The sequence below is a fragment of the Carassius gibelio genome, chromosome B1 (assembly GCF_023724105.1).
Source record: "Carassius gibelio isolate Cgi1373 ecotype wild population from Czech Republic chromosome B1, carGib1.2-hapl.c, whole genome shotgun sequence".
In the NCBI taxonomy this organism is placed as follows: domain Eukaryota; kingdom Metazoa; phylum Chordata; class Actinopteri; order Cypriniformes; family Cyprinidae; genus Carassius; species Carassius gibelio.
The window spans coordinates 13,395,184-13,418,071 of record NC_068396.1 but is presented as its reverse complement, the minus strand read 5'-3'; the positions used below and the strand labels follow the sequence as shown (position 1 = coordinate 13,418,071).

At 35.7% G+C, this 22,888-nt stretch overlaps 2 protein-coding genes across 4 annotated transcripts; one reads left to right on the top strand and one right to left on the bottom strand.

Moving 5' to 3' along the window:
* Positions 1 to 1,157: 1,157 nt before the first annotated feature.
* Positions 1,158 to 6,492, bottom strand: primpol (primase and polymerase (DNA-directed)). Of its 2 annotated transcripts, none has more exons than XM_052545780.1 (14): positions 6,327 to 6,492; positions 5,753 to 6,008; positions 5,570 to 5,664; positions 5,252 to 5,390; positions 4,546 to 4,693; positions 4,394 to 4,445; positions 4,091 to 4,245; positions 3,179 to 3,341; positions 2,947 to 3,041; positions 2,656 to 2,742; positions 2,407 to 2,515; positions 2,231 to 2,313; positions 1,702 to 1,748; positions 1,158 to 1,608 (listed from the first exon to the last, which is right to left on the bottom strand). In XM_052545780.1, exons 2-14 carry the CDS (start codon positions 5,948 to 5,950, stop codon positions 1,381 to 1,383), a joined length of 1,599 nt encoding a protein of 532 aa, XP_052401740.1. In that variant the 5' UTR covers positions 5,951 to 6,008; positions 6,327 to 6,492; the 3' UTR covers positions 1,158 to 1,380. The 2 variants fall into 2 exon arrangements, with proteins under 2 accessions (XP_052401740.1, XP_052401741.1); XM_052545781.1 differs by having other exon boundaries at positions 5,753 to 5,957; positions 6,327 to 6,483.
* Positions 6,493 to 6,715: 223 nt separating this feature from the next.
* On the top strand, positions 6,716 to 21,482 carry ncapd3 (non-SMC condensin II complex, subunit D3). 2 transcript variants are annotated; one of them, XM_052545778.1, is made up of 35 exons: positions 6,716 to 6,830; positions 7,298 to 7,449; positions 7,568 to 7,730; positions 7,852 to 8,027; positions 8,153 to 8,320; positions 8,676 to 8,737; positions 9,181 to 9,268; positions 9,359 to 9,492; positions 9,677 to 9,749; positions 10,356 to 10,481; positions 10,591 to 10,843; positions 10,974 to 11,009; positions 11,098 to 11,217; positions 11,607 to 11,680; positions 13,218 to 13,352; positions 13,730 to 13,950; positions 14,053 to 14,244; positions 14,463 to 14,560; positions 15,112 to 15,221; positions 15,310 to 15,414; positions 15,619 to 15,730; positions 15,996 to 16,097; positions 16,202 to 16,440; positions 16,535 to 16,614; positions 16,701 to 16,838; positions 16,998 to 17,131; positions 17,395 to 17,591; positions 17,681 to 17,791; positions 18,647 to 18,814; positions 19,299 to 19,417; positions 19,578 to 19,645; positions 20,375 to 20,416; positions 20,517 to 20,579; positions 21,076 to 21,133; positions 21,240 to 21,482. In XM_052545778.1, the coding sequence occupies exons 1-35, from the start codon at positions 6,779 to 6,781 to the stop codon at positions 21,310 to 21,312; spliced, it is 4,242 nt and encodes a 1,413-aa protein (XP_052401738.1). In that variant the 5' UTR covers positions 6,716 to 6,778; the 3' UTR covers positions 21,313 to 21,482. The 2 variants fall into 2 exon arrangements, with proteins under 2 accessions (XP_052401738.1, XP_052401737.1); XM_052545777.1 differs by having other exon boundaries at positions 15,307 to 15,414.
* Positions 21,483 to 22,888: the final 1,406 nt, after the last annotated feature.

Sequence of the window (22,888 nt, the reverse complement as noted above, 5' to 3'; positions counted from 1 at the left end):
CCAATTAATACATGTGTTAGAATGACCTACTCTCACTGACCTGAGATTACAAAAATGACACAAAACCTGAAGGTGAAGGTGCGCTCTCAAATGTAGAAAAGGCACGTCACTTCACTGAGACACTCTAATTGAAAAAAAAAAAAAGTTTCACAATGCTGTATACATACAGTGGTGAATAGGAATAGAATGAACCCATATTTCTTTGTTAGATGAGAAAGTCTGTTATTAATGAAGTTGTTATTGTTATGTTGTTAATAATAGTACCTCATTAATAAAAATATGGAATTTATGGGAAAACATAGATAGATTAGATAGATAGATAGATAGGTATAATTAGATTTAATTTATATTTGTTTGCATATGTAAATAGTTTTCATGTTCAGACATATGTACGGTCACACAGAAGCATATCAGAAATAAAAAGCATGTTTGGACTTTCATGATACAAATTGTTTCAAAGCAACTTGGCAGAGATATTAAAAACTATACTTTCTTGGGATTCAGCTGGGGAAACCCACCTCTCCAGCTTTTCTCAGATTTAAATTTATACAGCCACAATAATATATTCAGCCCTGTGCTGCATGTTTTCTCAGTAATAGACCGCTGCTTCCCTCTAGTGGAGGAGACAAGACACTTTTAAATCAAGTGTTTCTTGTGCTACATTTGATTATACATACAAATATTATAATAATATATTATTTAATAGTTTTATTGTGATTCTATGAATCGGAAAAGTAACAGAATCAGTTTTCCATCCATTTAACTTGTCGCAATAATCTGTAATTTTGACTGTTTATGGTTTTTCAGTATCAAAATGAAAACTAAATTAAAGTGGTTGAAAAGGTAATGACATTTGGCAACACTTATTTAACTTATATTTGCAAATGTTTTATTTAAAGCAACAGCTAAATTTAAAATTTAAGATCTCTTTTAGTAGGTTGAAATCTTTAAACTGTATCAAACTACATCAAATCCATATGAGGATCTTGAAAGGGGTCAAGGGTTTCAACAATCAAGGCAATACATATGCAATATTTCTCAGCATTAAACGTATACAGGATGATTTAAAATGTATTAGATGTTTAATACACACACACACACACACACGCGCGCGCACACACGCACACAAAAATACACACACAATTCCTGTGCACAGATTCTTTTGTAAAATTTCTATTTTTAATTCACTTAGGATAACAAGTATTGCGATTCTAAATTAATCCATCTATGTATATAAAATCGAAATACATTTAACACACTTGTAATATCCTAAGTCATATAATCAAAAATAATTTATAGAAATAAGTCACCTTTGAACACTTAGAAAATACAGTTAGCTAGGAAACAGAATTTAAGAACATGTTTAAGACTTTTGGGTTATCATTCACACTCAGTCACTGCCTGGAGCAGAAGCTCATCAGGTACCTCTTCAGTGGCCCTTTCTACTTCCTGCAGAGCTTCCAGATAAGCGGGGTCATCAGGCCACTCTCCCCAATCCTCAGCCTGAGGAGCCGAGGAGGACCCTGGTGAATCAGTCCTGGGTACAGAGCTCTGTGAAAGCTCAATGTTCCCCAGTTCATCTGTTAAATATGCCTGATCTTCTTCATCCTAATGTAAAGAAAGGTGAAAAGTCAACACACAAATATGCATACAAACTAATGTATGGTTCTGTAAATTACAGATGTCTCCATCCTTACTGACCTCCATCAGCATTTGACTCATGCAGACCTCTTGAGGCAGAGGGAAGCCTGTAAAAACATAGAAATGCAATTACAGTACAATCTAACTCATTCATATGTTTTATCATTCTCTACAAATGTTCCATATCTAGCCACATCGTAAGTGTTATTTTAGCATCATTTATATACTATAATAGCAATTATTATTACTTGGATTGACTTATGTTTTAGTTTCCTTTTGTAATTTTTATTCTTTTTTTTTTTATATCCATTTTAGTAATTTTACTACTTCAACCTGAATGTATTTGAGTTAGTTGCTAAGACAATATATTCATATTTTATTTCAGCTTTAGAGAAAATGATGATAATATGTTTTGTTAACAATAACATCACTTAATATTATCAGGTTCTTATCTAGAAGCAATATCATCTATAGCAACCCAACCGTCACCTCCGGTGGCAGAACAAGCTATAGTAGTAAAGCTGTATAGTAGCTAGAAAGTAAAGGGTTTTAAGTGGTGCTATGTAATGTATTCTTCTGTGGAGCTTACTGGAGGATCTGTAGTTCTGTGTCCTGCACTCAGGGTCATGACATTTTTGATACCACACTTCTTCTTTGAGATCCACCACAATTCTGTCAAAAAGAAGAATAAAGAGCATCCATAATTGTCACAGACCGCCAAGCAGACAATGTGAAGTAATGCAAATCACAGCAGTCCAGACTCACATGATGTTATTGCTCTTGTGAAAGCGATTAACGTTGTGGCACCAGCGGAATTTCTCAATATCATAAACCAACAGCTGTTCAGATGCAAAGTAGTTCCATCGCCGGATGCCTGTTTGGGTTAAATGTGACATTCAGTTAACAAAGCTTTCAGCTGAAGTTATTCCTTTTGTGAAAAAGTACTTTGAGTTACATTACAAACACGCTTCTTTCATGTGAAAGAAACTGAGGTGCAATGAAAGCATCTCTTACTTCCTTGAATGCCATCCTTGCACACAAGAGTCAGCACAAATTCATCCACTTCTTTAAAAGGAGACGGCTTCTGTTCACCCAACAGATCTACAGAATATGGAGAGGACAAAGGGAAAAGTGTCTACCTGTAGTTAACTTACAATGCTGTGCACAGTAAAGCAAGACATTCATGCGGGGTAAATGCAGTAACTGCATATTTTAAGTGAACCACATTGAGTTAATTTGCTCACAAATCCTATTCTTAGAATCCACTGATAGCACTTAGAGATGTTCATTTGTATTTCTCATTACCAGATCTGTGTGACTCTATCGGAAGGGTTGAACACTGAGATCCTGCTGTACTCTTCTGTGGCATCTCAGAAGTCAAAATCCTCTGTCCCGTGAAACTAATGCAAAACAGATATGTCTGTTAGTGTGTGTAAAATTCGGTATTCTAAAACAAAGATACAATCACAAAAAAGCTGGCCCCACCATAGTGTGGACAACACGTTTACACCAAGATGTAAAGATGCATACAAATAACCTGATATTGGTGATTAAGGAAGCTAAAAAGATGCATTCTTCTTTTGTGGTGTGCTTCGAGGGCTTTGGGACGAACTGGTTGTCTTCTGCCACAGAAAAGGCTGCATTCTTTCCCAGTTTGGAGGACTTATAGAGACGGAAGTTTCTGTTCTTGGTGTAGACTCCTTCAAAAGAGGAAAGAATATATATAAACTACATTTTGATAATATCATTTTAATAAAGTGTCATTAAGTGTAATTAAAGAGAGTACACTTTCATGGCAATGTTTTTAAACAGATAAGTACACTATAATAATAATGTAAAATTAAATTCAAATTGTATTTTAATGTTTATTTTAAATCATGTTTTAATAAAACCATGATTTTTGTCTTGATTTACAGAAATGCACTGACTTTGATGTGTTGAGTAATATACTAAAGCACACATAAAGTACTTGGTTATAATTTTAACTATTGTGTTATTCAAAATTAAATTTTAAGTAAATATATTTTAAATGTCCTAAATTGCATGTTCATCGTTACAAAGGTAAATAACATTACAAATATGTTTAAATACATAACATAAAATGACATTAAGGTATATTAAATGTACTTTAACCATTTTTCAAAGATAATAGAAGTCATTATGAAAAGTAGTCACGCACCTATTTGCATTTTATATAAATGTACACTTAAAAATTTATTTTAAATGAATAAAAACAGCATTTTCATTTAATTGTAAATAACATGCAATTAAATGTCAGAAAACATTACATACTGTTCACACTTAACTTTTAAAATATAATTTTTATGTAATAAGTAGTCTTATTCATTTAATAAACAGCAAATTTCTAGTCCTTCAAAGTCAATTGTGTCATTGAAACAGTAAATTTTTCAAGACTTTGTAGTCTAAAAAACAACTTATTAATTCTTACCGAGGTCAACAAAAAGTTGTTCTTGTCCATTTTTACCCTTCACTATAAGAAAGTCAAGATCCTTCTCTTCATACTTTCTTCTCTTGGCCTGAGAACCATCCACATCATCTCCGTTCTCTCTTGGACAAACTTCTGTTGAAGCTGCCTCTGGTTTGCTTTAATCAAACCAAGATGATATTATATCAGAAACAGAAGGATGTATAAATATAGAACACTGTAAAAATATAAAAGATGAGTTTGTGAGGAACAGATTCAGTTCTAAGTTCTGAGTTTGGTCACAGCTTCCAATATTTGTCATCTCACCATTTTTGAAGGCTTTTTAGAGCAGGATGCAGGATACTGTGAATAAATCGTCCTGTGAACATGCACAAATACACATCACTATCACAGACTGCAACAAATATATCTGCATCAACCGCCATGTTATCACTCTTACTGAAATGACAATGACTCACCTACATGAGAGTTGTCTTTGAATGCAACACTGGGAAGCATGAAGATAAGATGGCGACTAAACTTCTCAGAGGTGCTGGAGTCTAGATTAAGGACATCTTTTGCAGAGCATCGTAGACCATAAACCTCCTCTAGCTTCTCACACACATACTGTTTTTGTATATGAAAGAAAGTTGTTTTTGATGTGTTCACCTGTGTTTTTTTTGTATAACACACTATTCAAAAGTTTGGGGTCAGTAAGTTTTTTTTTTTATATAAAAAAAAAAGGTATTTTAAACTCACCAAGGCTGCATTTATTTGGTTTAAAAGACACTGTAAACAATAATATTGTGAATTATTATTACAATTTAAAGTAAAAAAAAAAAATTATTTATTCAATCTTCAGTGTCATGTCATTCTTCAGAAATCATCCTAATATGCTGATTTGGTGCTCAGTAAAAATTAAATCATAAATGTTGAAAGCAGTTGTGCCGCTTAATATTTTTTGTGGAAACAATTACACATATTTAATGATATATATTTTGAACTTGATATTTAACAGAAAATCTTGAATAAAAATGCTGAAAATAATCTGAAATCAAAATCTTGTGTAACATTATAAATGTCTTTGTTGGAATATTTGTTCACTTCAATATAATTCAATATAATTTCTTAAAAAAAAAAAAAATCTTCCTGACCCCAAACATTTGAAGAGTAGCGTATACTTACCTGGATTAGTTTTGACACCATCATCTTGCCGTCCAGGTGTGTGTTGAAGGCTTTGTCGAACTCTAAGTCAAAGTAAAGTTTGCAGACGGCTCCTTCCAGAATGACCTCATAGCAGTGCATCAGAGACTGTCTGTGAGTGCTGAAGAGAAAAAGATCTCTCATTCACATGCAGCAGTGCCTCTAAGTGCATGTACATTTAATTAAAAGAGACTACCGATTACAGTTGTATAAAATTCCTTATCTGTAGCAGATTACTTTCTTTCAGTATCTTTCCTAAAACTGATTTATACATATGGTATCATCATGTGTCGCAGGTACCTGTAATAATGCCAAAGTTCACTGTAACTGGTCACTAGGAAAATCCTCTGTCCAGCATCACTGCCTTCCTTCTCCAGTGAGAATAAATGCACATCCTGTTAAAGATATATTACGAGCCAAACACTTTAAAAATAGCACAGTTATACCTCATTTAAACAGATATACAGCAGCTTCTGTCTAGACCTGTTTCATGTGCTGAGTGAAGGCGATGGCTGCGTTCTGCCGTGGGAAGAGTCTCCAGACGGAGGAGGGCTGCCATGGCTGGGACAGACGGGGCTTGTATGGACAGCTCAGAGGAGAAGACTGAAAAGATGAGGCTCTCTGCTCCACAGACTTCAGCCTGTCCTGCCATTTTGGTCGTCCTTGCCTCAAAACACTCATTCATGCTCTGTGGTGTGATCAGCAGGGAACAGTAAAGAGCTCAGGGGACTGAAGCCACCTGTGAGTGAATAAAAGTCCACAAGCAAATACACAGTGAAAGCTTCTGATACAGCAGATCGTGAAAGATTCTCTAATACAGGGCTATTATTAGTCTGTATGAATGGTGTGCGTACTGACTATCAATACATATGGAAACAGAGAGAGAGAGACAGAGAGAGAAATATAGACAGTAACGTTAGATATAAAACTTATACAGCAGGTTATAACCAAAGACTGGTTATAACATACACAATGTATTCTATGATATTTATATATTCAGCCCCTGTACAAAGAGTACATTTAAATAATGAATCATACACCTAGTTTGGTCGCTTACTTGAATTCTTCCTTGTGTAGTCCTAAAAAAAAGTTGTTAATTTGTTTTGATACATTAACAGTCTGAAGCGTTTCCTCTATCGGGGCATTATTCTGTGTTTGTTTTGAGAAACGCGCGTAAATGCGTCATAGAAACGAAGCGATGCGCATGCGCTGGATTTCCCGAGCGCGAAACGGAACTGCTTTGAGTCATGAATATTAATAAGTCAACACCCGCCCTCGTCGTTTTCGACGTTATTTTTGCCTTTTGTCTAATTGTTTTCATATTATATTTTTATAGATTCATGCTATTTATGCACGTTATTGTACTGTTATTACAAAAAAGTTCAAATAAAACAGATTTCTTTTTTTAAAACCTAGTTAATATTCATGAGCTCCCCTGCGTATGTCGCCAGGCATGCCGGGATTGCTGTCGCCCAGTTCACAGCGGCTGTTGGCGCGTTATTTTGAAGTATGGAGTTGATACGTGCGCTGCAGTTATTAAAATTAAACAGTCTTTCTACAGGTATGCTTTAATTTTTTTTTCAAGAGCATGTCCTAGAAACAAATGGTTAAATGACTTTTGAGATCCACTGTGTGTATTGTTGTAGTAAACCAGTAAACCTCGCAATATGTTGAGTTGCAACTGACGGGGATTTCGGGGGATTGTTTTGGTTTCTGTTTATGGTTTGTATTTTTATATATATATATATATATATATATATATATATATATATATATATATATATATATATATATATATATATATATATATACCACAGCAGAGGAAAACTTTAACTAGCCGTTGAAACTGTCAAAGTGTTTATAATTAGATTGAACAAACAATCAGGGTGACTCTCGGTATATCATTAACGTTATATAGTCACACTATATATGTATATCGCATAATCACAGTCTTTGTCATAATGTGAAGCGTGCAGAATTTATGAGCATTATTAACGAGAATGTACATATATTGTTGACATGTTTTAGCCTGGGTGGATGCAGTGTGGGACTTCGAGTTCACCCACACAGACCCTCTTGACCCTGTTATTGAGGAGGAGATAAAAGAAGACCCTGATGTTTTCAGAACAATTTACATGCAGCTTTTGCCCTTCTCCAGTGAGGATGATGACAATGCACAGGTATAACATGTGATGTGATGATGCTGTGATTTCTTTCTGCTTCCACAAAATAGTAAATCTCTTTGCAATGCAGGCAGTGTAGATGTAACTTGCTTATGATGTATTTTTTTCTCTGCAGAGTGTCTGGGTGGTGTTTGGTGAGAATGGTGTCTCTGCAAAAACTCTGGTGGCCGTCCTTTCCTACTTCATCCTTAGTGCTAAAACCAAAAGTCCCAGTCTTGAACAGAGACTATGTGGTCTACAGGCAGCCTCTCTATACTTGTTGCTGCTAAAAATACCTGGTCAGTTTCCATCCCTTGCATCAGACTGCAGTGCTGAATTCCTTCCTAATGCATGGCATGCCACTGATTTCAGGCCATAAGTTTATTTTATGTTTTTTTTTTTTTTTTCGTCCATCTTTAGGGAGTGTTGCGAATAAAGTGTACCATCAGATTCTTTTTGATACTTGTTTGAACATGCCCCTGAAATGCTGGCCTCAAGACTCTGGCAAGAAACGCAAAAAAGATACTTTGAAAAGCTCTCAAGGTGATCCCAAAACTGGCAAACGGTCCAAACCCCCAAAGAAAGTTTCAGAAGAGGTATAGAATTAGTATTTAGTTTGTGTGTATATGTGACATTTACACTTATCATCTTTAAAAGTGTTTTCTTACTCTGTCAGTGTGGACAGTGGTGGCATATTTTTTGGTGTTTTGTTTCCCAACAGATGGAGATTGATGATGATGAAGATGACGAAGAAGAAGGGGTGTACTTTTCTGCACAGGATTTGCTGAAACTAAGAGAGGCCATTGTCTTGCTGGTTCGCACACTTCTGAGACTGCTCGAGAGATTTTCCCTTCGTGACAAACCTCAGAGTGCTGACAGCTGTGTTCAGGTCAGTCAGTGATGATCAGGAAGTTCCTCACTCAGCACTTGTGTACTACTTGTGGTTGTGTCGAGGATATGTGTGTATGTTAAAAGTAGTTTTAGGTACAGCTGTTTATTTTTTCTGTTTTCTGTTAGTCAATTAGATCATCTTTGCGATCTTGAGAGTGAGACTATTTGGTCTTTAGATAATCAGTTCTCGCATATAAAGCATATAAAGCAATATTTTTGTATAAATCTGAATACGGTTGAACATTTTCACACATTGGTAATAACCTTTGAAACCTTTAAAAAAATGTGTATTTTTACAGTTATATTTACAAAATTCAGAGTATTTTTTAAATATTATTTTTATTTACTTTCAGCTTTTCACTGAACTTACCAACTTTGAGCCAGTCATTGGAGAGATGTCATTCTCTCAGGAAAGGTACATGCAGAAGAAAATGGGAAAGATGAGGAAATGCATTTCAGCACTACCTTTAGTGTCAAATAGATACTATTTATTAATATTTTGAATTGGCTTTTATCTTTATATTTAAATATGTATTTTGTAAGTTATTTCATGTGGTTACATCATTTAAAAAAAGCCTTAATTATCTTTAATTAGTTTTTATTTCAGTTTTAGTTTTTGTAATTTAAGCATTTCAACTTAGCACTTATTTTATTTCAGTTTGTTGCCAAAGCAATATAATTTGCATTTATTTTTCAAGTTACATTTTTTTTTGTCCAATATTTATATTTATCTTAAACTATTTTATTATAGGCAATGGCTTTAGATTAAATTATTTTAGTATAGTTTTAGTTAACAATATCAACTCTAGTGCATTTGTTAAGAGTCTTTCACACAAATGATTTTTGTGTGTTTTCAAGGAGTGTCGACCAATTACAGAGTCTGCCTGAGCTGTCCTACCATGGACTGGGGCTACTTTGCTCAACCATTCATGGTGAAGGAGATGAGGTGAGTATGGGTAACTCCCAAAAACCACTGCATTTTAGTTGCATGAGTTACATTACATTGCTGGATCTTTATGGGTGTTGAATTTTACAGTGCCGTCGCCGAGTGTTCCGCAAACTACTCTATGTTATTCTAATGATGAAAACACAAGAGAGGTCCAAGCCATGTCTCCTTGCTCCATCTCAGACTGTCTGTGGTGCCAGAGACCAGGCCATACTTTTCATTAGGTTAGTGACTGACTGTTTATTCCATTTTTCCTGGGGTTCCGGTAATGTATTATGTAGGAATATTTATGTTTTTAAAATGACATTCAATTTCTAAATTTTATATTTATTTATTTTTGTCCCATGCTGTGTGTTCAGCATTGATTCTATGAGTTTATATCTGAATTATGTGTGTCCTGTGTTCTAGTCATATTGTTGATAAGCAGAGGGAGGCCACATTGCCACTTTTACGGATCCTTGTGCAACACATCTGCCATCAGGTATATTACATTTTTTAAATAAAATTTGAACTAAAAAGTAATTGCTTCATTTTAGTTATGTCTCAGCTCACTTGTCATTCCAAAGTGTATTTTGTTATTCTTTTTATGGAACAAATATATTTTTGAAGAATCTACACACATAAGACATTTTACAGTGACCACAGTGTTAAGGCCCAATACATAAACAGTTTTATAAAAGTAGTTTATATAGCTGTGTGCTATATTTTCCATGTTTTTTAAAGCTACAGACATTTATGTAATTATCCGCTATCAAATCATTCATGAAAATCAACAGGCAGATTTCAAATCAAATATCTTGAGACCAAACATTATTACATCAAAGACCTGAGAGGATATTCTGTATGATTCTATGTTTGAGTTTTACAGGGGAAAAGGAAAACAGCATCCAAATTTAAAACAACAACAAATCTTTTAGGATATGTCTGTCATTTACTCACTCTCATGTCATTCTTAACCCATAAAACTTCTGTTAATTTTTACTAATATTTTTAATGAAACCTGAGAGGTTTCTGTCCCTCCATTAAAAGTCCAGGTTACTTCAACTTAAAAGATCCAAAAAGGTCACTCCGTATGTGTTTGTTTCAGATGGTGGAGAAGTCTGAATATCGAGCAAGTGGAGCACAAGCTGTTGGGAAACTGATGGCTAAGATGCCGTGTCAGGACTACGCAGCCATTGTTAAGTGGCTCTATAGCTACTCCCGAAACAACAAGGTAAACTGTGTGGTGTGTCATGTCAAAGCCCCATGGCTATTTGAAGTTAAGCACAGATTATTTGTTATTTGTCTGTTCCTGATGAATAACAGTGAAAACCTCTGTTCAGGTGGCGTTCAGAATGTTTGCGCTTGATGTTGCCCTGGTGCTGTTGGAGCAGAGGGAGTGGGATGTGGACGATACAGTGGACCCTGAGCTGGCTGTGTTCCTGCCTCACAGGTTTCTGGTGCACAACATCATCTACAATCATCGTAATGATGTTTCCCCAACAGTCAGAGGTCACGCGTTGCACTGCCTGGCACAGTGTCTGGAGCTTGGGTCCCAGAATGCTACAAAATGTGTTCATGAGCTCTTTTCCAACAGTATGTATATTACTACATTACTGTAACTGTACAGCTCTGTGTTAAATGTTTGTATGTGAGTGAGTTATATTATTTATTTGTACCAAGCAGCATGTTTGAATACTGAATAAGCTCATTCTTTTCTTATTAGGTGCTCAAACTATGTTGGACTCAGGCCGCTCGGAGCGTAAGATCATATATCAGTATTTAAAATGTAATAAGTGTAAAGAATTTTTTATAGTCTGTGATGGTTCATTTTGAGTTTTGTTTTTCAGAAACTCTAAAACGAAGAGAGACTGTTCAGAAAACTGCTCTGACCTTCAGAACCATTGACCTTACAAAACATAAGAGCATTACCACGACCCACAGGAGCGTCATGAACACTTCCTTACAGAGTAAGCTGTATATATAGGCCTTGTCACAAGATGTCTTTTAGGTCATGCATGATTTGCACATTGCTATTTATTAAAAGGTGAAGAACCACCATCATTCTTTACTTGCCAAACTAAAATTACTGTGAAACATATGTTATTGGATTGTACTGTTTTTAATGTAAATAGACAACGGTTTTATTCAGAAGTGTGTTTAACTGATTAATTTATAAATCTGAACATCTGAAATGAAAATCTTTTTGTTAATTGTATGCGTTTTATAATTTATTCAGACATCGCCATGAAAATAGCCTTGATGCTGGCATGGCATTAAAAAGTGAAAAAATAAATATAGCCCTTGTCATGTGAGTTAAAAATTTTGCATGACTGACTATTTCTTTATTTACTTTTAGATGAGGAAACTATGACTCTGTTTAAAAAACATGTCAGTGATCCAAAAACCAATGCTAGAAAAAGTGCACTGGAGGTATGAAATACATTCTACACTTTGAAGTGTTTCACATTTTTACTATATATGTTTACTTTTAAGTTTTCTTCCACCAAACTTCTTTTTAGAACTTTAGTTGTTCGATTATTTTTACTGTAAGACCCTTTTGAGAAAGTTGCTTTTAAGCACTGCTGCTGTTGTGGTGGACATTCAAATGTTCAGGGGATGCACATAAGTGGTCCGCAGGTCCCCATGCGCGACCAAAATAAAAAAAGCGTTATATAAATATTAAAATCCAGACAGTTTTCTTCTAGAAAGACAAAAACGTTCAGGTGGAGAAAAAAACTTTTTGATGAAAATGAAATGAATCTCACAAAATGAAAATCTTTGAACTGTTATATAAATATGTTCTGACAGTGCATTTGCGTACCGTCATGGTTGACAGCTGTTAATACACAATTACCATTTTAGATCACAAACTGTACTATATAAGTTTTATTTTCAACCTGAAAGCATAAATATAGGCTATGCTATGCCGTCAAAGCACAATGCAAAACTGTGACATTCATCCACTAATGCTCTTTAATAAGCAGCGATAAATCCGTAAGCGAAATACTTATACGAAATACTTATTGTATTTTTCGGACTATAAGTCGCACCTGAGTATAAGTCGCATCAGTCCAAAAATACGTCATGACAAAAAAAAAAAAACATATAAGTCGCACTGGACTATAAGTCGCATTTATTTGGAACCAAGAACCAAGAGAAAACATTCCCGTGCTACAGTCGCGAGGGGGCGCTCTATGTTTTCAATGTAGACTACAGGAGCACTGAGCAGCATAGAGCTCCCTCTCTCGGCTGTAGACGGTAATGTTTTCTATTGGATCATTTTTCTCGGTTCATGTCAAAATAATTTTGATAAATAAGTCGCACCTGACTATAAGTCGCAGGACCAGCCAAACTATGGAAAAAAGTGTATAGTCCGGAAAATACGGTACTTGCCGGCAACCTGCCAAAATAAAAGCCTGCTAATTTTAAGTTTGAATATGATGAAAACGCTTTTATTTATTTATTTCTAGACGCTTTTATCCAAAGCGACTTAAAATTGGGGAATACATAAAGCCATTCTTCTTAAAGAGGCAAACAAAGAAAGTAGTAGTAAATATTAGCATTTTATTTTTAAGTTTACTATAAAATAAATGTATTTGTATTTAATACGAGGACTGCCTTTTATTTTTAATAATATAATTACACACTATTATTTAGTTTATTTACTATTATTTTATTTCTTTTTAACTAAATAAATAAAGTGCAATAATATTATAACTATTAATATATATATTTTTTTTATATTTAATGGGTCACGCTATATGCAATGTGAGGACCAAGCCAAATCCAGGCTGAAAAAAATGTGCACCCCTGCAAATGTTGTTTTTATCCTATGTCCTATGTTTTTTATCCTTTCCATCATTTTTTCCATCTTTCCCAACAAAACCATAATTTTTATTGTTGAAATACTGTAGTATGTAGTAAAAGCAGCTATAACTGATTGTGTGTCTTTCATGTGTTTGTGTAGACCGTCATGAGTCTACTGAAGCATGGGGTGATCTCATGCAGTGCGGAGAATCTGAGTATTCTGTCAGATCGCTGCAGGGATCCTGCTGTCTCCGTAAAGAAGAAAGCCATGCAGTGCCTTATGGATCTCCTTGCTGTGAGCACCCCCTCCCAACATCACAATACTATGTCCATCTGTTATGACCAATATTATGGTTAGCTAGTCAAAACAGTCAATCTTTTACCCATGCCTCGACATTTTAATGTTACCACCCAGCCCAGGTTTCAATTCTAACTGACTTTGAATTTGTCCTGTTTTTCTCATGACCAATGTAAGGCTTTCTTTCACAAATAAGATACTAATCATATGTGTTTACTCATTACTGCACAATTTTATCCACAAAATAATAATAACTTTTTTAGGCCTGTCAACTTGAATGGTTGCTATTAACCTCTAAACTCAGATTCTATGCTGGTTTAGTTTGTGTCCTCAGCATCTTGTGAACTTCTTCCGTTTAATCGTTATGTTTCCAGGCTCTGTCTGAGAATAGAGAAGTGCAGGAGGCCTGGCTGAGAGGAGTGTTACCAGCTGTCATGGACTCTGAGAGCTCTGTGCAGGAGAAAGCTCTTGAGTGTCTGGACCATGTCGTCATTGCACACATTAAGAGTCAAGGCAAATATCGGGATAGTGACGCCTCTCAGAAGCTGGCCTGGGAATTGCTGGGACTGCTGTGTGAAAAGTGTCAAGACCTCAGGTCAGTAAGACGTGTCCTAACCATCTGTGAATAGTGGTGTGTGACATGTTTCCTGTTTTTTTGCTTTAATTCTGTCATCCTCCACATCTTTCTCCTCTGTAGCCGGTATTTTAGCAAGGCTTTCAGCGTGTGGGCTCCTCAGCAGAAGTTCACTCCTGCGTTTGTGAATGGTTTGCTCTCTCATACCGAGGGAGAGAGGGCTGCTGCTGCCTGGCTGCTCTTAGCTAAGATTGCCAGTTGCTCTCCTAAACTGAACTATGGCACCATACTGGAGACCTGGGAGAATACTATCAGGTCAGAGATCAGAGCTAAGGAAGTGATGGGAATTGTTTATTTATTTATTTTTTTAACCTCATAATAAATGTACAGAATGTTACAGTACAGAGAAACAAATTTCATAGAATATGCCGGTTTGTACTAATTTGGATTTTTACTGATGTTATAGTGTTTAAAATGTGACTGCTTGTTCCAAAATATTTGTTTCATGATTTGTTTTGTATTTTTATTAATAGGTCACCAGTTGTCTCAGTTACAATGACCTGTCATATCTTGAGCGTTCTGGGTGACATTGCCTCTAATCTCAATGATGACACCAAAACCAGAATAGTAGGTAAGTGTGGTTTGTCAGGACTTCAGAATGCAGCTGATATGATCGGAAATGCATCTAAAGATATTTATTTGTTATTATAATTCAAAATGGTTCCCGTTTGTGGCAGATGATGTGGTTTCATCATAATTGATCTAGTGAGGTGGCAGTACAAGTCTCTTCTGCTAACTAAGGTTGCATTTATTTAATAAAAAATACAGTAAAAACAGTAATTTTGTGAAATTTTGTTGTAATTAAAAATTTGGTGCTAAAGAGACATTTCTTTTAAATATCAAAATGAAATGGAAATCATTTATGACATTTATAAATGTCACTTTGTATTGTTGTTAATGTGTCCATGCTGAATAAAATAATCAATTTCTTTCTACCTTTTCAAAGAAAAAAAACAATCTTACTGACCTGATTTTGTACTATAGTGTATAGGTAATTTAATTACCTACTGGATGTTTGTGTAAGATGGGTATTTCAGTTAAACTATGGCGTTCACAATACAACTTTGTTAGTAATGGTATTTTCATTCAAGTACATTACAAATGCACATTTTACCTGTGTAGATGATCTGATGAGCTGGTTGAAGACTTTCAGCCTGCCTTTAGAGGTGATCAGTTCCTGTGTGGATACTCTGGTCAGATTTGCAAAATCAGACAACACTCAGGACACTTTGGTAAGATTATACCATTGCCAGGAAGGTTTTAATAAAATGTGTTATTTATAGTATAATACTTTTTGTGTCTTTTTTTTTTTTTTAGAAGTTCCTGGATCGTTTCTGTGGTGAGCTGGTCTCTGTGTGTGAGAGTTATCTGTCTGGTGTTATTCTACAAGAGAAGGGAGCTGAAAACATCAATGAAGACCTGCTGGTATAGACCAAGATCTTTATTAAAAATGCAACTTTTTTTAAGGCATGCTTATACAATTATTAAAGGTTTTTTTTTTTTTTTTTTTACGAAAACAAGTATAATTTAGTTTTAACATGAATATTTTACACCCTCTCTATCTATTAAACATGTTGTGAAGGATCCTTTTTAAGTTAAAGATTATTTCTTTATATATTCATTTCCCAGGTGAAACATCTTTATACACTTGGTGCTGCTTCTCTCCATTGCCCTTCTAAAGTGGGAAAGAGAATTTTCCTTCTGGTTCAGTCTGTTCTAACTCCCTCAGAGCAGCAGCCAGGTTTGTCCATGGAAATATTGTTCTTTTTTCTTTTTTTTTCTGTGCTTGGTATGTATGTGCATCTATCCCAGTTTTCCAATGTGCATGTGTCAATATTACGCCAAAAAAAGACAACAAAAGAGCTTCTCAGAAAACGTATCTAGTTATCTGCCCTGACTGTTATGCATTTTTAAGCTATTTACACCTGATGTCAATATTAGATTCTTAGAGAAATGTTGCAAAACCATTTGAACTACATTTATTTTTTTTATTGTGTTTCTTATAGTTCCTGCTGAAGGAGAAGATCTTCCTGCTAGTCAGCCTCTGTCTCAGTTCAAACCCAATTCCATGCCGACAGTGGTGCGAGCACATGCTGTTATCACATTAGGTCTGAAACATTTACAAACTAATATTTTACTTTAGCCACCCAAAACCCAGCAGGCGGAATGTGACGACGTCTGTTTTGATTTTGGTCTTCTCTTTCTGTCATAGGTAAGCTGTGTCTGCAGCACGAGGAACTGATGTTGAAGTATCTGCCTGTGTTTGCGCGGGAGCTGGAAGTGGGCACAGAGTTGGCCGTTCGCAGTAACGTGGTGGTGGTGATGTGCGATCTTTGCGTGCGCTACACCAACACAGTGACCCGATATATCCCAAATATCTCAGCCTGTCTGAGAGACAAAGACCCCATCGTCCGAGAGCAGACCCTCATTATGCTTACTAACTTGCTGCAGGTACGCACACAAACTTGTGGTCAAACCTATAGAGCATTGTTTTTTATGAGGCTGTCAGTTTTGTTCTGCATTTTGATGTTTTGCTCTTTAACAGGAAGAATATGTGAAATGGAAAGGTGCACTGTTTTTCCGCTTTGCTATTGCTCTTGTGGACCCAGACCCTACCATTGCAGAGTAAGAAATGTGACTAAAGAAAAGCTTTTCACAGCGCAGTTTCTTTTGCCATTTAATCTAATGTTTTTTTTGTTGTTGTTGTTTAGTCTCTGTGAGTACTGCCTGGTTGACCTCCTGCTTAAGAAGAGTCCCCTCATGTTTTCCCAGCATTTCATCGAATGCATTTTCCACTTCAACTCTTACGAAAAACACAAGAAATATAACAAATTCCCTCAAACAGAGAGGTGAATTCTAAAATTATTCATCATATGATCCTGGAGATGGCTTTTACAGTTGTTGGCCAAAAAATACTGTTCTATTTTCTTTCAATTTGATGGGAAGAATCTACTTCAGTGAAATTCAGTGAGTTCTGAAAATGTGTTTGTTTGTATGTTTTCTGTAAGTGAGAAAAGCAAGTTTTCGTTGAAAGGACCACAGAATCAAGGCAAACGTTTCAGGATCTACAGGTTCCTACTGAAAAACTTTACTGATGAACAACGATTCAGTATCACTACTAAAGTCTGCCAGGACATCCTTGGTAAGAGCTGTGTGTGTGATTGACTTTTAGCTGTGGTGTTTGTACAGATTTTGGGAGTGATATTAAGCACTTTCAAGGGTGGAGAAGCTGTTTATAATAAACTATTCTAATTGTAAATTTCCAAATCATCAAATTAGAAAATGATGTAACTAATGAATGGTCTGTTGTAAAATCGAGACGAATGGTTTCTACACCGAGATGGTCTTTCTACAATTCGGAATCTTAGATAAGGATACGTCCTTACAGATTCTTCTCTTCTCCAGCCAGTTTTGTGGACTCTGAGCTGCCTCTGGACTCTGAGGGCTCAGAGCTGCTTGCAGACACATTTGACATCCTGTCACTGAAAGAGATGAAGCTGACAGCCATGAGCGGCCCAGCAGCAGGAGAGGAACCTCAGGAGGATGAGATGGCCATGGCTAAAGCTGTCTTACAGGTGGCCCAGAAAAAGCTGGTCTCACAGGTGAGAAAACCTCCTGAAGGTGGATTCTGAAGGCAGCCAAGAAACTATTGTCCGATCTTTGTTGAACTGGCTATCTGTTTTGTGTTCAGGTCCAAAAGAGGAACTTTGTGGAGAATGTTATCCCTATCATCATCAGTCTGAAGAACATGCTGGAAGAACAACACTCACCTGTCCTGAAACACCTTATGGCCTACCTACAGGTAATGCATATAGAAGTGATTAGATAAAAGAGATGTGCTTTTTGTCCTTACGTCTTTAAATACATGTGGTTATTAATTATTTCTCTATGCATATATACAGACAAATGTCTTCCACCACCTCACACTATGAGTCTCATTTCTTTTTTAAACAGTTGACAACTGTCAAGCTAATCTTTCTAAAACAGTGATGAAAATGTCTAAAAATGTATCTCAGGACCCGTGACTTTGGTTCTTATAAGTTGCAAAATGCATGCAATAGAGCTGTTCAGTCACAATGGTAAAAAACAAAGCAGAAATCAGCATTTAACTCCTATTAGTGGTGATCAGTAGACTACAACAAATATAATTTCTGTGTTCCCATATTCTCCCAAAGCAGAAAAAAAAAAAACTACTGCTAGCATTTCTGATTTTCAGATTGATTCTAGTGGTTTTCTATCATCCCCTCAGCAGCAGTGTTAACTAGTTAATTTAATGCTGTGGGAATATATTGTTGTGTGGGGATTGATAAAGTTAATAACAGGAAATTTTTCACCACAGACTGAAATGTGTCAATTAGAACACTTGTCTGATTCATCAAACACGGAAACCCATCTTTGTTTTAGTTTTAGGAATTTAAGCAACAGAAAATTGGAAAGTGACGTTATATAACCACTGACCATAATTTACTCATCGTAAAAGAAACACAAAAAGAGTAGCCGAGTAAATTGATCATTGTCATTTTATGAGTAATCTGTTTTTCATACTTATCTCTATTACGTAGTAGTAGTCTAACCATGTGTATTTGAAACACTTCTTTATTCCAAACAAATATGTATTCTGACTCGAGCCTTTTATGTGTTACGTTATGTGTTACAGGTGACCATGCAGGACTATCGTTCAGAAGTGAAGGAGTTATTTGCTGCTGATGAGCAGTTGGCTGCAGAGGTGGAGTATAACCTCAAGCAGTTTGAAAAGGAAAAACAACAAGAACAGCAGCAGATGGAGAACCAACTAGCCAACTTCACACTATCACCCCGGCGAAACGTGAGTCAAACATACACCTGCATCAGAAAGTACTGTATTTTCCGGACTATAAGTCACACTTTTTTTCATAGTTTGGCTGGTCCTGCGACTTATAGTCAGGTGCGACTTATTTATCAAGATTAATTTGACATGAACCGAGAAAAATGATCCAAGAGAGAACATTACCGTCTACAGCCGCGAGAGGGCGCTCTATGCTGCTCATTGCTCCTGTAGCCTACCCCTAATAATACCCCTGTAGGCGGTAATGTTTTCTCTTGGTCCTTGGTTCTAAATAAATGGGATTTATAGTCCAGTGCGACTTATATATTTGTTTTTTTCCTCGTCATGACGTATTTTTGGACTGATGCGACTCATACTCAGGTGCGACTTATAGTCCGAATAATACGTTAGTAGAAGTTTGGCAACAAAGCCATTAAGTGTTACTGCTGTTTTTTGACATCTTTCCTTCCTTCCCCTGTTTTTCCTTCTCTTGCTCGTTCTTTAGGGTGATTCTGTGGCTTCTCCTGCCCAAGCAGCAAACGTTGGGGGCCAGACGGGTTTTGCCACCCCTCTGAATCCTCACGCTGCTAAAGGTCCTGCACAAACCCCTAAATCTGCTCTCAGGTAAAACTGAGCCACATCCCAGTGCAACAGATAATTGGAAAAAAAGTATAATATAATATAAAGTATAATATAAGTGTAATAATAGTATCATCAGCAAACATGATCTGTAATGATATTGTATGAATAGATATGTTTTATTTACAGTTATTCTTTCTTTCAGGCGTCGCACTTATGCTGGCATGGTAACTCCAGTCAGGACCCAATCTTCCCCTACAGTGTTTTCAACAGGTAAACCTTTCTGTTGTCTAAACAGCCTTTCTGTTGTCAACAACAGGAAAAGGAATTCATTTTGATTCATTTCTAATGTAATTTTTTTATATACTTTCAATTTTAATTAATTACATGTCTTTGTATGGATTTAGGTTTTAATTTTTTTTGTTTTTCATAAACATATAACACAAATTTTAAAGAAAATAATGAAAAATATAGCTGCAAGCAGCAATTACGGAGCCAAGCACTACTGAAGCCAGCATCAAACGAACTGCAGTAATGACTAATTAAAACCATTTTTAGATGATTTTAGTCAAAATGGCAGAAAAGTTACAAATACAACCACTAGTAATATGATTTAATGGCTTATTGCTTTTGACCAATAGGTGGTGCTGTTATCAAATCAATGTGGCGTGTTCTGTGTTGCGTGACAATTGCACACACAAAGTTTGCTGTAAATATGTCAAAGCTTTGAAGAAATATAGCCTCTATCTTGCTATGGCTGATGATCATGAGACTGTCCTCTATCAATTTGTCAAATTTCATAAATTTCCCGCAAGCATTATAAATGATACATTTTCAAAATTACTATTATGGTTACAAACTTTGGACATTCCAAGGCATATTTTGCTTCTAATATGGGTGGAAAATAATTTTTTTGTGTACTTAAAGACCATCTGTATTTTCAGTTAAAAATATTTTATACTGTAAGTGCATGCGCTCTCTCTCTCTCTCTCTCTCTCTCAGGACGAGGAAAACAGGTTGGGAGAGCCATCAGTACTCCACAAGGTAAGATTCCTTCTTTTGGATGTCTCCCATAGTTATAATTGTCCACCCTTAGGGGATGATCAGTTTAAATAAATGTGAACACTTTTCTGATTCTTTAAAGCGAGCATCAATGAAGTGACATTTGGAGAGCAAGTCAGTGCCATCTGCAATGAATCTGGAAGAGGTATGTTTTTTTTTTTTTTATCACATTTAATATTTTAGAATAGATTAAGTCTTAAGGTAAGAAATCTCAGTTTTGACAACTGTGACGAGTCAGCTGCCTCCTCCCTGATTATCATCGGCACACCGTCCTAAATCGCCGCCCTTCACCAGGCTCCCGACAGGAGTGGTGTGTGAGAGGAGGGTCCCCTGTTTTACTTTATTTTCTGTTAATAAAAGTCTCTCCGAGGCCTCTCCAAGGCCTCCTCCCGTTACACAACATAACCCAGGTCTATAGTTGGTTTTAAAAAATGACAGGTCCATACTTTTCAGCTGATTTGGTTACAAAAGCCTGTACATTATTTATTTATTTATTTAATAATGCGAATAGTAGTTTATAATTAGAAATGTTATATTGTAAACCCTTTTCATATATTGGAAACCTAAAATAACTTTTCAAAACGTACTGTAAAAGTACTAAATAGAAGGTTGTGAATGTTAAAATGTCTATCTGGTTACAGGAAGCAAAGATGGGGATGAAGACGAGAGTGTTCTGCATCTCATGTCACCAGAACAAAAGTAAGTTTATACATTGCATATGAGTTGAGATTAATTGACAGTGTTTCATTTAATTTACAATAATTGCTTAATATTACTAATATATATTTTTATTAATCCCCCACAGAAAACTGGTGCCCAGGCAGTGGAATGTGGAATCTCCTCTTGTACAAAAACTGAGAACTAAAAAAAGGTTCTAGTTAATGTTTCTGTGTGGCTGTATTAGGAGTGTTAATTATACTTTTCACTTCCTCCTATCTTAAGAACAAGCTCCCTTTATAGATCACCACACAGATGATTCTTGATACCGTATATTCTCATATTGTCTTGTTCGTTAAAAGCATTGTTATTAAAATCTTTCGATACTTTAGATTGTATCATGTGGATTTACTTTTTATATTGAAATGTACTTGTCTCAAAGCCACGTTCGACCTTTCTTGAGGTTCATATCTGTAGAGGACGTGTGGCTGAAAATTAATGACTGTATTACATAAAAAATGCATTTGCACACACAATTGTTTTGTTTATCTTTATGGTGTCTAAAACAAGGGTTGCCACTTTATGGATAGCTGAACATGCACACATACACACCAGCACAAATATGTATTTTGTCCTCGCAAAGGAAATGGTAAGCATAAAAGTATAGAATTTTTTATCAGATTTTTCTCTTGGAATAAAACTTATGCATGAGTCTCTAGTAATAAATGTTAATGTCTATTTACTATTCACATAACCTCTTGTAGTATTTATAAAAATCAATCAACTGAGCCAAGTAAATATGATATGACATGAATATAAGAATGCTTTTGTTTTTCTCCCTTTTGCTTCAATCAAGCATTCTTGAAGAATATTCCAAAGAGCAGCTTGTGCGGTTCAACAGCGTCTCACTTGTATTTACAAGTTTAATGTCAGTGCCACATGAGGGCAACAAGCGCCTTTTGATATCCGTCCAGATTAAACTAGCAGGTTTTTATCAGAGATATCAGAAAGACATTTGTTTCAGACTTGTTGAATAAACTTCTGCCTTGAAACATCATATCCCTGTAATATATTTGCGAAATTTGAAGGTTTAAGCAATGAGACTTCCTACTGAGAAAATATTACTTTCATTTTATTTGCAAATAAAGTGTCTAATATTTTTTTTTACATAATATTTAGGCAGAGACGGGCACCGAATAATATTTTGCGTATGTATGGAATACATATAAACTTGCAACTCTGCAAACTTTTGAGTTTAATACTCCTCATCAAATCTATCTATCTATCTATCTATCTATCTATCTATCTATCTATCTATCTATCTATCTATCTAAACTAAATTCGTTGTCTTGCTGAACTGAACGCTGGCTGGCTGTTACCAGAGAATGTCTAATATGTCGATAAGTTTCACTCTCACTACAATTCCGGATTCTGAACTGGTTGCAGGTCGACTCTGATTCCATATGAGGGTGCTAACAGGACGAGTGCAGAATGAATGGAGGTCAATGGCGGTATACCCTTCAAAATCAACTTTTCTCAGGATATAATTTTTTTTCTAGTAATTGGAATGTTGTATTCGAAAGGAGATGCAAATAAATTACACATTGCTGGGTGTTAGATCTTTAAGAGTCACTTATTTGCTTTAAAAAGTCTTGTAAAATGTCAATGATGTCATACACATCTAGATACTGCTTTACGGCAATCCTTCAGTCACTTTTGGTGCTTTCAGAGAATGTCTTTGGTGCTTTCCAGAGCCGTTGAAAAATTAATTATTTAACGGCTCTGGTGCTTTTGTGC

Bases quoted from the DNA above. Each gene is read 5' to 3' on its own strand.
- primpol (XM_052545780.1), bottom strand. From the start codon at position 5,950: ATGAGTGTTTTGAGGCAAGGACGACCAAAATGGCAGGACAGGCTGAAG. The intron at 3,042-3,178 runs GTTATTTGTATG...GTTTTGCATTAG, and splicing joins TCCTTAATCACCAATATCAG to TTTCACGGGACAGAGGATTT. The intron at 2,314-2,406 runs GTGAGTCTGGAC...TCTTTTTGACAG, and splicing joins CACAAGAGCAATAACATCAT to AATTGTGGTGGATCTCAAAG.
- ncapd3 (XM_052545777.1), top strand. From the start codon at position 6,779: ATGGAGTTGATACGTGCGCTGCAGTTATTAAAATTAAACAGTCTTTCT. The intron at 8,321-8,675 runs GTCAGTCAGTGA...ATTTACTTTCAG, and splicing joins GTGCTGACAGCTGTGTTCAG to CTTTTCACTGAACTTACCAA. The intron at 9,269-9,358 runs GTGAGTATGGGT...TGAATTTTACAG, and splicing joins TTCATGGTGAAGGAGATGAG to TGCCGTCGCCGAGTGTTCCG.